The sequence below is a fragment of the Alternaria alternata genome (assembly GCF_001642055.1).
Source record: "Alternaria alternata strain SRC1lrK2f unplaced genomic scaffold CC77scaffold_21, whole genome shotgun sequence".
Lineage (NCBI taxonomy): Eukaryota > Fungi > Ascomycota > Dothideomycetes > Pleosporales > Pleosporaceae > Alternaria > Alternaria alternata.
This window is the reverse complement of record NW_017306210.1, coordinates 290968-304685: the sequence shown is the minus strand read 5'-3', so window position 1 is coordinate 304685 and position 13718 is coordinate 290968. Positions and strand designations below refer to the sequence as shown.

Here is a 13718-nt window from a genome sequence, read left to right as displayed (position 1 = left end):
AGAGGGTTGTGACACCATGAGTAAGCCGGGTGAGGCCGTAACCGTTGATTGTTTTTCTGTGGCGCGACGCCAGCACACACACCTCCTGCGTTGGATGTCAATGTCATTCGTGCAATGATCGCTCGCAATCGTACCTGTCAATTCTGCACGCTTAGACACGCATGCTAGTGAACTACTCGTGGCACCTCCAAAGTCGAAGACAGGGTCAGCCCGTCTCTTGCCTTCGATCGTGTCATCGTCTGCTTGTGTTCTTAACAATGCCTGGAGCTCGAGGTACAACTAATGCATACAGGGTGGTCGCGGCTCGAGGCCTCAGCTGCTACTCCTCAACGGCTAGTGCGGATGAATCATGGTGCATGACTGGAACTGGAACAGGGTTGTTTTTGTGCGCAAGAGAGGCTGTTGTCGAGTAGCGGTGACAACCAAACCTGATTGGATATCAAACCATGAGGATCGAAACGGAAAGTGGACGTCTCATACTGTGGAAATCGGACAGCGTCTCTGTCTGATGTGAGTATGCTGTCGAAGTTGATTGGAAGGAACAGACAAAGGGTCAGGGAACTCGAATCGCAAAGCACGTGAAGCGATACAGTAAAAAGACCAGTACCATGAACGCATGACTTCAACGAATACCATAGACCCAGAAAACTTCGGGGTAAGCCTACTTTCGACAAGATGGATAAATGCTTCGATCTACGAACCCTTGGCTATCCCAGATGTACCAGGCAGAGTGCGAAAGCCAACAAAAGCCGCGAGCTACACGACAAAAGCTACTTAACGACTCGGATGCGGAGCAGATGCATGATTGGGGAACACTGGAGTCTCGCAAAGGTGGCCGCCAAAGTCAGCGAGCTGACGTTGGACAGTCTTTGGAGGAAGGGCTACACTGAGGCGACCGACAACAAGACCATGGAGATGAAAAGTGAATGAGCGGAAGGATAGGTGTTTAGAACAACACCAAACTATGAAAAACTTCGTCGCTTCGTTCATCGAAGCGCAACACAAAAATCACGTCCCTAGTACGATGCGAAAAGAAGTCCTTAGCAATCATGGATGCCACTCGACCAACGCCTTCCCTCGTACCGAAGTGTTCCAGCTCTTCACATTTTCCCTGCGGACGACTTATGGTAAGAGTGGCTGGCATTTGTCGAAGTGATCGAGTAACAGCAACATTACAAAGATGCACGTCGATCATCACCGTGGAGAAAGCTGGGACACAGGGGTCAGCTCCTGCAAGCCGACTTCGGACCCCACCGCCAGCGCCGTCTCATTGGCTACCAAGCCATCGCTTATCTTCAATCTCCTGTTTACCTCATCGAAACCACCAACTCCAACATGCCTCCAATATGACCACCATCTCCACGCCCAGACCCAAGTTTTCCTGCCCAAGCAAATACCCTTACCCGTCGGCCATTCATAATGCAGCAAGAAAAGTTCCGCTGCACCGTTCGGTCCTGCCCGCCACTATGAGACAAGCGTAATGCATATCCGTTTGCAAGCACATGTTCCTTATCAGCATAGGCGAGCCATCCTGCATTGCCCAGTCGGCTAAGAGCTTCAAACTGTCCTACAACAAGACTTCGTCGCTAACACAAGCTTCAAAGTTGCGTAGCAGACAAGAAGTCTCTGGGCTTGGCTCTCATTCCACGTTCCCTAGTCTTGCAATGTGCCTATCTTCAACCAATCATGCGCCAGCTGAATTGCAAAGTGAAAGTGGTTGGTATGTGCCGTTGGAAATGCTCGAGATAGCAGTCTTGGGACCGAGCTGAAGCCGGAAGCTGGGGGACGGTAATCGTGGGGATGCATTGAGGTATAGATACATCGTCTGCCCCGGCGAGATGGTTTGACAGCCAACGCTTTGTTCTGAAGCTTAACCTCGAAGCACGCTCCATCTTTCCACATGGCTGGTGGTGGTACTCCCATTGGGCCTTCGGCCTCACCTCTTGGTCAAGCTTGGGGTTATGGCATCGTATTGGGCGTCGGATTTCTCTTCGCACTGGGCATGGTACGGGAGATTTGATTAGTAGAAACATCAAGGGCTGACAATTTCAAGGTGTTCACCACATGGGTTCTAAAACGCTACAACAATGAGCTCCAAACGTCTGAGATGTTCTCGACTGCTGGTCGTACGGTCAAATCTGGTCTTGTCGCATCAGCTGTAGTATCATCCTGGACATGGGCCGCTACACTTTTGCAAAGTTCATCAGTCGCTTTCCGCTATGGTATGTTTAGACCTGAATCGCCCTAAGGTCAAGTATTGACCATTCATAGGTGTCTCTGGACCGCTTTGGTATGCTGCCGGTGCCACTGTTCAGATTTTGCTATTTGCTACCGTTGCGATCGAACTGAAGAGGCGAGCTCCTCACGCTCATGTAGGTGCAATATGTTCCTCAGCCTGGTATTAAGTCTGACCATATGATAGACGTTCCTCGAAGCTGTGCGCGCTCGTTATGGAAAGGCCACTCATTTCGTATACATCACTTTCGGCCTTTTCACCAACATACTCGTTACAGCTATGTTGTTGACTGGAGGATCAGCCGTCATCAGCTCTTTGACTGGCGTGCCTACGGCAGCGGCTTGTTTCCTACTTCCTCTGGGTGTCGTCATCTATACGATGTTTGGTGGAATCAAGGCCACCTTCCTGACGGATTACGTCCACACTGTCATTCTTCTTGTAATCCTTCTGACCTTTGCCTTCACCACGTACGCCACTGGCGACCGGCTTGGTTCGACTAAAGCGGTCTACGAGCGTCTACAAGAGCTTTCAGCGACGGCACCTGTTCCCGGTAACGCTGGAGGAAGTTATCTCACAATGCGGAGCAAGGACGGCGCCATATTCTTCGTCATCAACATCATTGGAAACTTCGGAACTGTCTTCATGGACAACGGATGTAAGTTATCTGCTGCTAGAGGAAACCGAAAACTGACCGTTCCAAGACTACAACAAGGCTATTGCCGCATCCCCGGTTCACGCTCTTCCCGGATACATCATTGGCGGGTTGTCCTGGTTCGCTATTCCGGTAAAACTCTCGATAGTCCATACCCAAGTCTGGTGCTAATGCTATTATCAGTGGCTTTGCGCGACCACCATGGGTCTCGCCGCGCTTGCACTACAGAGCACCGAGTACTTTCCCACATATCCCAACGTCATGGACGAAGCTTCGATCAGTGCCGGTCTCACGCTTCCATATGCTGCAGTTGCGCTTCTTGGATCCGGAGGAGCAGTAGCTACACTTCTCGTCGTCTTCATGGCTGTCACATCCGCTTTTAGTGCGCAGCTCATTGCCGTCTCTAGTATCCTGACGTACGACATTTACGCGACCTACATCAACCCAGGCGCAAGCGGCCGACGTCTTGTTTACACGTCACATGTATGCGTGTGCGGCTTTGGGCTGGTCATGGCCGCTTTTTCAACGGGACTCTGGTATGCTGGCATTAGCATGGGCTGGCTGTACGTCTTCATGGGTGTAATTATCTCGTCTGCGGTAATTCCCGCAACTCTCACGTTGATGTGGAAGGGTCAGAACAAGTGGGCAGCAACTTTGTCCCCAGTACTGGGCTTGTGCTGCAGCATTATCACTTGGCTTGTCACCACCTCTAAGTTGAATGATGGTGTCATCACCGTCGCTACGTCCGGCGCCAACAACCCCATGCTGGCTGGTAATGTTGTTGCGTTGCTATCGCCTGTCATTTTCATTCCAGTCTTGACGTTGATATTCGGAGTCGGTGAGTTTGTAATCCCCTCGGCTGAGCGCATGCTAACGAAGACCAAGACAACTACGATTGGGTATCAATGAAGAATATTCGCCTTGTGGACGATTCGGATGTCACAGCAGCCGCGCACATGGACCTCGAAGCTGTGCACGGCCGTCATGCTGCCCTCTCACCAGAAGCCGAAGCCGCCGAGCAAGCCAAACTATTCCGCGCCTCCAAGATCGCAAAGATCACCACTGCAACCATGACACTCGTCCTGCTCATACTTTGGCCGATGCCGCTTTATGGCTCAGGTTATATCTTCAGCCAATCATTCTTCTCGGGTTGGGTCATCGTCGGCATCATCTGGTTGATGTGCAGTACTATGGCTGTAGGTGTGTATCCTCTATGGGAAGGCCGTGAGAGTTTGGCAAGGAACTTTGGTGGCATGTGGCGCGACATCACCGGAAAGGGTGGTCGTCGCGGAGGGCCGGTCACAGTGGTCGAAGGCGAAAAGACGGCTGAATCAGGCACGCACACGCCAAAGGAGGCTGACGCGAAGGCATTGGAGGAGTAAGCGTTACATGTAGTCGAAGATCATCCACACCGCTCTGTACTACTACCAGGTTATTTTATATCCTGTACCTATCCTCATAATCTTTTGGGAGTCCAATCTCTATAACATTGAGATCTTTGGGAGTCCAGTGTTCGCGGTGCGACAATGGCGGATCGATGGAAGCTGTCCACAAAAGGTAAGCGTCCCGCTCGGTGTCTTTCCACGCCTTCTGAACTTTACATCACCACAAGCATCGACCCGGTTACTGGTACCTCGTGATATCGATTATGGCTTCGTCTAACGCTTCCAAGATGATTTCGGTGCTTCTTCGCCCAACGATGTGGCCGTTAACCACGTTGTGCAGCGAGCCTCATGCCGCGGACCCTGTACGATGCATGCGACGACGAACGCCTTCCTATTTCCAGAATGCGGACACCGCTCTAAAAATACGCTACTGAAGAGCGAAGAACTGCGATTGCAGGAACAATGTTAATTGTCCGGGGTAGAATCCAGGTACCCCGCGACCCCAGTGCTTACCCGGTAATAGCTTCGGGGCATCTGCGCCGAGAGGCAAGGGTGCTCTTGTCTAGCAACGCGCATGTCTGCAGCGATATATAATACCCAGAGAAACTATGGATTTATTTCCATCCTCGCCAAGAATACTCGCGCATCATTGTGTTCAGGATGAGCGCATTCAAGTTACTCGGTCTTGCTGCCCTGGCTGCTGCGGCGCCAGTAGAGGAGCGCGCAAAGAAGCCCAAGAGTTTTCTGAAAGACCTTGGAAACTCAACTTGGGTTATTGGCAACGAAATCTGGAACGTTACACAGAACCGCCAGTATGCTAATAAGTTGTGGTACAACGGGAAAGATCGCGTCGGGAATGCTGTTGGGCATTATGTTAGCTACAGTACGTGCAAGCAGAGCGCTGGACGAAATAAAGGCATCACGTCGCTAACCAATTCGTAGATGGCGCCGCATCTGATCTGAACTGGACGTCCGCCGCGATTGTCGATTCTGACACCGACTACATCAATGTCAAGTTTACGGCGAAGGAAGGCGACTTCCATTGGGTAATCTACGACGATCTCCCAGGCGCATACCAGTACTTCGTTAACCACGCCCTGCCTACACTGGGCGAGTTCCGTACTTTGTGGCGTCTCGATAACGTCTCGTTTCCTCGCAGCCACAACAACGTAAAAGACGGTGTACTTCCTGCATTAGAGGAATATCGTCAAGCTACCAACGTCCAGGATGAAACCTGGCAAAAGGCTGACGGGTCATACTTGACAAAGTACGACTGGAGCGGCTTCGTCCGAGACCAGACATACTATGGTGTCTATGGCGACGAGGTGGGAAGCTGGTACCTCAACCCTGGAAAAGACTACTACAATGGTGATCATCTCAAGCAAGAGCTTATGGTATGTCCGATTCTGTCTTGCTAGTAGATGATGTCAGACTGACTGATGAAAGACTCATCGCGAATCCCAAACTGGAGACGCAGTTCAGCTGAACATGATCCACGGCACACATTACCAAGCCATTGCGCGCGATTCCTTCGCTGATGGCAAGATCTGGGGCCCGTGGCTTTGGTACCTCAACGACGGAAGCAAAGATGATGCTGCAGCTCGCTGGGGAAAGGAAGAAGCGGCCTGGCCTTACAAGTGGTTCGACAACAAGCCCTACCAATCTCGCGGCAAGATGCAGGGCAAGCTCCTCCTGAGTGACGGACGCCCAGCTGCTGGCGCTGCCGTCTTCCTCGGAGACAACCGCAACACTACGGTTTCAACTCTTGATCAAGGGCAGAATTACTACTACACCACCTATGCCGACGAAGATGGCAAGTTTGACATCCACGACATCCGCACCGGCACATATGCGCTCTACGCTTGGGGCAACGGCGGCGCGATTGGCGATGTTACAACAAACTTTACCCAAAACGATGTCGAGATCCGCGAGGGCAAGAACACAAATCTCAAGGAATTGACGTGGAAGGTCACCGACAGCAAGAAGCGCATCTTCCAGATTGGCGACTTCGATCGTACGACTGACGGGTTCAAACTTGCTGACCCAGCTCACCCATTTGAACACGGTCGCATCTCCAAATGCCCAGGAAACCTTACCTACACTGTCGGGACCAGCTCTGCTCTTGACTGGTGCTTTGGTCAATCTGCACTCGGCACATGGTCTGTTCTCTTCCCATCCAAGAGCACATCCGCCGCAAAATTGACGGTGTCACTCGCCGGCTTCTCACAAGGCTCAAGCTGCGACATTTTGCTTAACGATGTCAAGGTGGGAAACATCACGAGCGCCAGTCTATTGAACAGCCAAGACACGTATCGTGGTGCTACACGAGCGGGCGAGTGGAGATTACTCGAATTCCCGATCGCGGATGGGGCGTTGAAGAGCGAGGGTAACCGCCTAGACATCAAGGTTACTAGGACTACGCAATGGAGAGGATGGCTCTGGGATAGCTTGGTCTTGGATCAGGTATAGATAGTATAATGAATGATATGCAACACATGTACTACTACTGTGTTTAATTCAATCCAAACTGAACTCAATTTGTGAATGTGCAGGCTCAATAAATGTACAGACTGTGCGCGTTTTGCAAGTATAATCCAATGACCGTTGCCCTAGAAATCAGGCCTCCAGCAGACCCAAAGGCACATTATCCATTCTCGTTCTGGCAATATGATCTCAGTGACGAGGCCGCAAGTTTCCTTGTTCTGCGCAGTCGCCGACGTATGTGGCTTGGATAGGCTAGCGTTGTTCTGGGCGCAAACGTCATACGCTCGCCAGACTCAGAAAGAGCACGGGTGTGACGCGCCGTGTCGGTACACACTTTGAAATTGCTAACAACACCTAGATTGCAAAGTGAAATCGGTCATGCCAATTCATATATCTAGCAGTCAGCTCTGGTGTGACGAGCTGTGCTGTCTTCTTCCTCGAGACCCGCCCTAAAGGCTCATGACTCAATGAAAAAGATACTGGAAGTTGAATTCCAGTAGAGACCTGCCAATGGACGACATGCGTCGTGTGGCTTGACACTTGGTCTGTAAAGTGTGAGAGTATCGCTGCTGATGCTAGCGCACACTTGGAGATGTCGAGATGTTGAAGTCTCGCCCAGCCATAACACACAAGGAAACTATGGTGACACAGGATCTACCGAGGGCGTTTTACCGCCACCCGATTGTCGACAGTCTTGAACATTGACGTTTTACCGTATCCCGTTCAAGTGCCGCGGTTCGAGAAACACATTCGCATCTCAGGTTTGTGACAACCTCAGACGATCCCTGTGTCTCTCTGTCGTCGATAGGAGATCCTCGTACGTGTATGCCATATATCATGGGCCACTTGACCTGTCAGAAGTCCTCCGAAGAGAACATCTTATCGCAGATATCTTCCGCACGCATAACCCGAAAGGGCACACTGGCGGCGGGTCGAATCGGAAGTGGAATCGAACCACCATCGTTGTGGTGTGTAACAAGGCCACCAAGAAGACAGCTGGGGCAGCCCGTCTCTTTACGGTTCTCGACCTGACATACATGCAGAGACCATCACCTATCTGAACCAGACGACGGACCCTAAAGCATGAAGCCGATCGATCTGCCTGGGCACCCCTCTATCTCCGAGAGATTCAGTGAGGTGTCGGAGTCAGTGGTTGTGTTGCAAGAACGCTGAATGCTCCGATCTATGTCTTGTCAGAGAAACCACTCCTTTCCTAGACTCAGCATAGACCCTGCAGAACCTCCACCCAAGAAGACTGGAGGCCAGCCGGTTGATAGTTCGAGCTATCAGCTGCTGTGGGGGTCCAGCAAACCTGTTGGTGTCACTCAGTCGCGTTCGCCAATCGACTAGTATTCTCGGTTCTGTAAAAGTGCGAACAAAGAGTTCGCCAGAACCCAACAATCTGTACGCATATCAAGTCAGATTGAGTTATAGTCGATAAATGATGAATTGTGCGTTACCTTGATAGCAGAAGTAGAAGTGTCGGGGAATATAGTCGATCGAGCGGCGGCGCGAACCGAGATACCAAAAGGTTGCGAAGTGCACCGCATCTAGCGATTTGAGTGCGAGTTAAGAGAATGGAAGAGAGACAAGGTGGAGAAGCGACATGCGATAGATAATGAACGACGCTAGACCTGAGCTTGGGCCGAGCTAAGTTTTGATAGTGAATGGTGAACTTGCGGGTCATACGACCAAGCTGTTTCGTCATTCTTTAGGCTACAGCGTCGGATTTATCACTTTCACTGTGGTGAAAGCTTAGCTCGATAAGGAACAGAGCAAGTATGCTTGTTGGGTGGACATGTTCTTCATGAACTATCACGCCTTGCGACAGAAAGATTAAGACATCCAACGGGAATCATCCCCTTACGGACCTCGATTTGATGTGAACAAGCCAGCAAATATACGAGAGCTTATCAACGAAGACTTCCCGCTAATAGAGGGTCTGTAAACTATCCTTAATAAGCCATTAGCGGTCAGATGCATTTCCATCCACCTCCTTTCACTTCCATCTACGCGACCCTTGACGCAACAGGCTTTCATCACGTCGCATTAATTGTACTGAGCCCTATGATATCCCCATTCTCCGCCAGTTCGTCAACCAACTTCGACTACAATGTCACCTTCACGATTGCAATCGCTACACACGGGGCAAGAACGCCAAGTTGGTGGGGCACTGAGAGTAGCTGGAGGAGCTCACAGGCCATGTGAAGACAAACGTTCATAAGGAAAAGGTGGGCTAGAAAGAGTGAGATACGAATGAAAGCTCGAGGGGTTATTGAGGAGGAAGAATGCGACTGAAATCGAGATTAATAAGACTTACTCACAGAAGAAGCGTGAGGAAGTTCTGGAAGCTAAGATTATTGGTGATATCAAGTAGAAGAAGTGCAAAGTTGTCGCTGACTCTGCATCAAAGGGTAAGGTTGACAAGGTTAAGCGGATTTCCAAGGTCTCCTGGTGGAGTTGCGAAGCTGCCTACCTGCTCTTCAGGCTTGTTGCAGAGTATATCCTCATGTACAGTCGCAGACAGATTGATCGGCCTTTAGCAGACAATCCAACATAACTCCATGAACGGACCAGACTTATGACTCGCTCCAGTCTTGACCAGCTACCTTTATAATCCGACCGTAAAAGCTCACAGCCATACACACACAAAGCACATTTCACGAGGTGGAAGATCAGTACGAGTGACTTAGTATCATTCCTATAGTCCCTTGCTCCCAGTGCGATGCAAGTGCCTTTCCAGTCCCTACCATGCCATGCCATGCCTAACCTATGCACCCACCCTAGCCGCTATTGAACAAACAGAAGTTCAATCAAAACGAAAAAAACAAGGCTAAATTATGGATACATGGAAGAAAGATCAAAGCGAGTGTAATTTGGATGCATAAAAAAGCAATCCACCTCCAAGCGTAAAACCAGAAACGCGCTAAAAAGGTTTGAGGGGACCGAGGCCGAGTCCACCTAAAGTTTGAAAATGCAGAAAATTTCATGATACAAACACCATCGCTGAAGCGCAAGGTTGAGAACGCTTATTTAAAAACATTCGCTATGAGGGAACGCGAAGGGCCGGTTCAGATGAGGCGGTGTGGTAGTTTGCGGATCGAAAAAGAAATTCGTGAACGGCTGTGGAGCCGGAAAAAAAGGCAACGCGTTTGCTGATGTCGCAGATGCCGGGCCGGACAAGTCTATTGTGTCGTGAACTCGTGTTTAGTGGGTATCAGTTTCTTTTGGGCGATGTTGCTGGGGCCGCACGGTTGTGCAGACCCCTCTGGTTCTGGAACGTTGTGTTACAAAAATGAACAGTATGCTATCGGGGACTCCAGAACGGTAAGGCTCTACGGTCGTATCGTCCCCGTGGTTTTGTTGATACATGTGATATATTCCTCCTCTTTTCTTTGCTCTCTACGTTGTCGAGTTCCTTTTTGCGCTCGATATCTGGGTCGTAGTAATGGGATGCCGTAACAGGGACCTTGAATTCCTGCGTACTGAGAGGCAGTGTGTACTTAAAGTTACCCCTCACGATCAACTCGAAAGGATATTGCAGGACTTCCTCCCATCGCTCGCTGCCTCCGGCTTCTGTCTTGTTTCCGGGGTGCAAAAGTCGAATCTCACCAATAGATTCGGCGCGTTTCCGCTGGAAAAAGGAACCTTCAAAGTTTAGTGGTGAGTCGAAGTGGGCAATGCGTCCTAGAAGCATGGTACGAGGTTCGCCCTCAATGGGATCGGTCCCTTCATCTACACCAGTAATCGAGATCTCTGTAGTTGCTTCTTCTTCGATGGGTGTCCAGTGTTCTACGTCATCTTGTGGACCGTTCCCGTGCTCGCGCCACCAAGCATCTGACCCGACGTGCTTGCTCTTAGCAAACAGCGAGACCTCCATGTCAGAGACGGTAACGCCGATGATGTTAGGGTTTACCGCGTTGACTATGAGATCCAGCATAACCTCCTCTTGACTCGCTACAACATTCTGTATGTCTCGCACCACGAGACTAGTGAGAGGCTTCGTGGTAGCAAAAACAAGGCCAATAGCGCAGAACACAACGACGAGCAGCAGAATCGTAAGGACGAGGCAGCCCGCGAAACGGCGACACCATCCGCCATCGCGATGATGCCGGCGCTCTAGCTGGCGTATGGTGGTGGTATTGCGCTGGCGGGAGGTTCGTGTAGAACGTGGACTTCGTCCAGATTGAATCAGCGGTGTGCGCTCATCATCGGCAATGTTTTCGGCGTCGATATCGTATGCTGCAGAATATTCTCCATTTTTCTTGCTGCCATTGCTGTGACCGTTCCCAACATTGAAGGTGTGGAAGCGAGGGCTGTTGGGTTGCGACGCATTTCTTGATGACGGGCCACGTGCGCGCGAAGACTGTGGTACCGATGTGTCACTCTCCATAGCAAGGTGGCTGAGTGCGCCGCGACCCTGGCTATGTCGTCCAATGTGGTGGTGATGACTGCCTCCACCCGCTCGCCCGGAGCCTATCCGGATGGTGCCCTCGCCTCGATCATCGCCGTCAATGCTCGGGTTGTTGTACGGGTTCGTGAACTTTATGCTGCTCTTCTTACTTGGGTGCTTGTGCGTGTCGCGTATCTGGAGTCGTGGGTCCGTGAGGCTGGCTAGCGACGTCATGCTTGGCGTTCGTGAGTGATGTTGGCGGCTGCGGTGCGGCTGTTCGGGAGGGTTCGACTCATAGATGAAGGTCGCATCGGAGTCAGAGGAGTCGGCCTCATCAACCGCGCTGGCCACCTTTTGTTCGAATACATCGGCTTTGGACGAAGCTGTACGGGTACTTGTGTTAGTGCTTGAATAAAAATATTTGAGAGGGGGGCGAAGAGGAGCCATGCGAAGCTCTGAACTCGGGGGCGACATGGTCAATAACGAGCGCCGGTCGTCATACGAACGGTATGAGACGGGGCTGCCGAATGACGGGTTCATGCTTGAGCGAGAACCGGGGTCCGGCCGGCTCGGGGTGTAATAGTGGTACGAAATGTGTTCCAACCTACCAGTGCCTGCATTGATGGACGCGGCTTTGCGCTTGGGGGCTTTCCTTTCCTTCTTGGGTCGAATCGTCTCGTTGCTGGCCTTTAGTCGTATTCCACCATCTACGCGACCAGACGCGGACCGGTCCTGGTTCACAATGGATGGCTGCGCGACAGAGGGCACGGTCTCAGTTTCGACCGTCATGTTGCGGAGGGGCGGGTCTCGCGATCGCGTCGACATTGAAGAGAGGGAGGGCTTTGCGGAGACGGTGTGTGGGCGATGGGTGTACGTGTTGCGCTGCTCCTGCATCTTGCCCTTCTTGGCGCTCTTGGTCGCGCTGTCGCTACCACTCTCCGTGTGCTTGGTGTTGTCGTGCTTGGTGCTGAGGTCTTCAGTGACTTTGGACGAATTGACGTCATTTCGGTCCTGATCGGTTTTGTGGGCAGTCGCTGAGGGAACAAAGCTAAGAACGAGGTTAACAAAGTTTGCGGATGGGAACGGAAATTGGCTCCGTGGTTAGTCTAACGTGCGTCGCGATGACAAACAGTGGGGCCGTTGCGGGGAAAGCGTACCTTTGCGGCTCTAGACCATCAAATCCGGGTGTGGCAGGCAAGCTAGATTCTTGCACCGTTGCCAGCTTGGGAGCCACGCCGCCGGAACTCCGCGAGGTTGCTTTGGGCGCAGGCGGTGGCTGAGGCTCGTCGGGGTCGCTTGCGGGCGCCTCTTCTCTCACTGGGAAGCGAGAGAGCGAGGCGGGCGATGAGCTCTGGACGACAATTGAGGGCGCAGATTGAGCTTCGGGCTTCCTAATTTGCGCACGCAGCGAGTTTGTGCGCGAACGTGAGCGGCCGTCATCGCCCGGTGGTGGTGATTTGAGGCGCGGCGAGAGGGGCCAATGGGGAGTCGTCTCGCCAGAATTCGACTTTGAAGATGGCTTGGAAGGGCGCGGGGCTCGTACAGTGTCGGTCGATGAGGTAGGCGTGAGCTCAGGTATGCTGGTGGAGGACAGAGCTCGCTGCACCGTCGGGGAGGCATGGCCTGGGGCGGCGGCGGCGGTCGTCGAGTTGGACAGGCTGGAACCTCGACTTGGGCTGGCATCGGCGCTGCTCTTGCGTGTTCTGAAGGAAGGCCTGGCAGTCGTGCCTGCGCCCGACGGGGTGGCATTGCGCTTGTGCGGGCGAGGAGAAGCCTCTCGCGACGACAGCGGCGAGGGGGAGTTGGTCGCATGGAACAGGCGCTGGCCAGCCGAGTTTTGGCCCATGGGCGGAGCAGACGTGTCTCTGGCCATGTCTGCTGTGGAGTCGTCGCGGGTGGTTGACGTAGTGGGCTCTGCACTCTCCTCGACGCCTGTGAAGGACTCAAAGGCGTTGAGTTCGTCAGCGGCGGTGGATCTGGACGAAGCCATCATGGACGTGCTTTTGCTTCAATGGGCCAAAGCACTCGTGGCATCTCGTGCGGGTTCGGGCCTGGACAACAGCGCGGCCCGGTACGAATAGGCGGTCAAAGCGATGAGGCTGCTGTAATGAGTACGACTACGCGTCAAACGGTTGTTGGGTAGCGTGGGGACTGAGTTGTCGCTGTCGGAACAGGGGGGTTGGCAATAGGCGACGATGTAGACGGTTTAACGTCGTGCTGAAGCGCTGCAGGTCGATGATGTAGGGTAGTGTAGGATCGATCCAAGGCAGGATGCCATTGTCGGGCCAGCCCTGGGCGGGAACGCTGACGAGGCGCTTTCAGGCTGCAGGCACAATTTGACAGCGCATCACAAAGACGTACCCGGAATGAGACGAATAACACAACTTCGCCTTGTCAGCTGCGGCCTGCCCGTCTTATGGCAGACGCTTCAGAATTACCCGTGGCCTGTACAACCAACACCGTGATAGCGATAGCCAGAAACTAGGTTCCCTTCAGGGTTTCGCGCCATGTCGGCACTCGAGCAGAAGCAAATCCCATGCACAACACAACAGGCAAGTGAGCAGCACC

At 52.4% G+C, this 13718-nt stretch overlaps 5 protein-coding genes across 5 annotated transcripts; 4 read left to right on the top strand and 1 right to left on the bottom strand.

Moving 5' to 3' along the window:
* Nucleotides 1-662: 662 nt before the first annotated feature.
* Nucleotides 663-1172, top strand: CC77DRAFT_1023896 (hypothetical protein; the record flags this gene model as incomplete). Its single annotated transcript, XM_018525756.1, has 1 exon — nt 663-1172. A coding segment is annotated over exon 1 (251 nt), but the record flags the coding sequence as incomplete, so codon positions are not given.
* On the top strand, nt 843-1567 carry CC77DRAFT_381826 (hypothetical protein). The gene has a single exon (XM_018531443.1). It carries the CDS (start codon nt 1050-1052, stop codon nt 1479-1481), a length of 432 nt encoding a protein of 143 aa, XP_018381964.1. The 5' UTR covers nt 843-1049; the 3' UTR covers nt 1482-1567.
* Nucleotides 1568-4270, top strand: CC77DRAFT_1077807 (urea active transporter; the record flags this gene model as incomplete). Its single annotated transcript, XM_018529268.1, has 7 exons — nt 1568-2005; nt 2054-2222; nt 2272-2372; nt 2423-2891; nt 2938-3020; nt 3072-3726; nt 3768-4270. Exons 1-7 carry the CDS (start codon nt 1901-1903, stop codon nt 4268-4270), a joined length of 2085 nt encoding a protein of 694 aa, XP_018381963.1. The 5' UTR covers nt 1568-1900.
* A 246-nt stretch (nt 4271-4516) lies between these two features.
* Nucleotides 4517-6742, top strand: CC77DRAFT_1098153 (hypothetical protein; the record flags this gene model as incomplete). Its single annotated transcript, XM_018529931.1, has 3 exons — nt 4517-5156; nt 5216-5667; nt 5720-6742. Exons 1-3 carry the CDS (start codon nt 4934-4936, stop codon nt 6740-6742), a joined length of 1698 nt encoding a protein of 565 aa, XP_018381962.1. The 5' UTR covers nt 4517-4933.
* Nucleotides 6743-10064: 3322 nt separating this feature from the next.
* Nucleotides 10065-12996, bottom strand: CC77DRAFT_944187 (hypothetical protein; the record flags this gene model as incomplete). The annotated part of the gene is made up of 2 exons (XM_018534953.1): nt 10065-12198; nt 12308-12996. 2 exons carry the CDS (start codon nt 12994-12996, stop codon nt 10065-10067), a joined length of 2823 nt encoding a protein of 940 aa, XP_018381961.1.
* Nucleotides 12997-13718: the final 722 nt, after the last annotated feature.

Bases quoted from the DNA above. Each gene is read 5' to 3' on its own strand.
- CC77DRAFT_381826 (XM_018531443.1), top strand. From the start codon at position 1,050: ATGGATGCCACTCGACCAACGCCTTCCCTCGTACCGAAGTGTTCCAGC.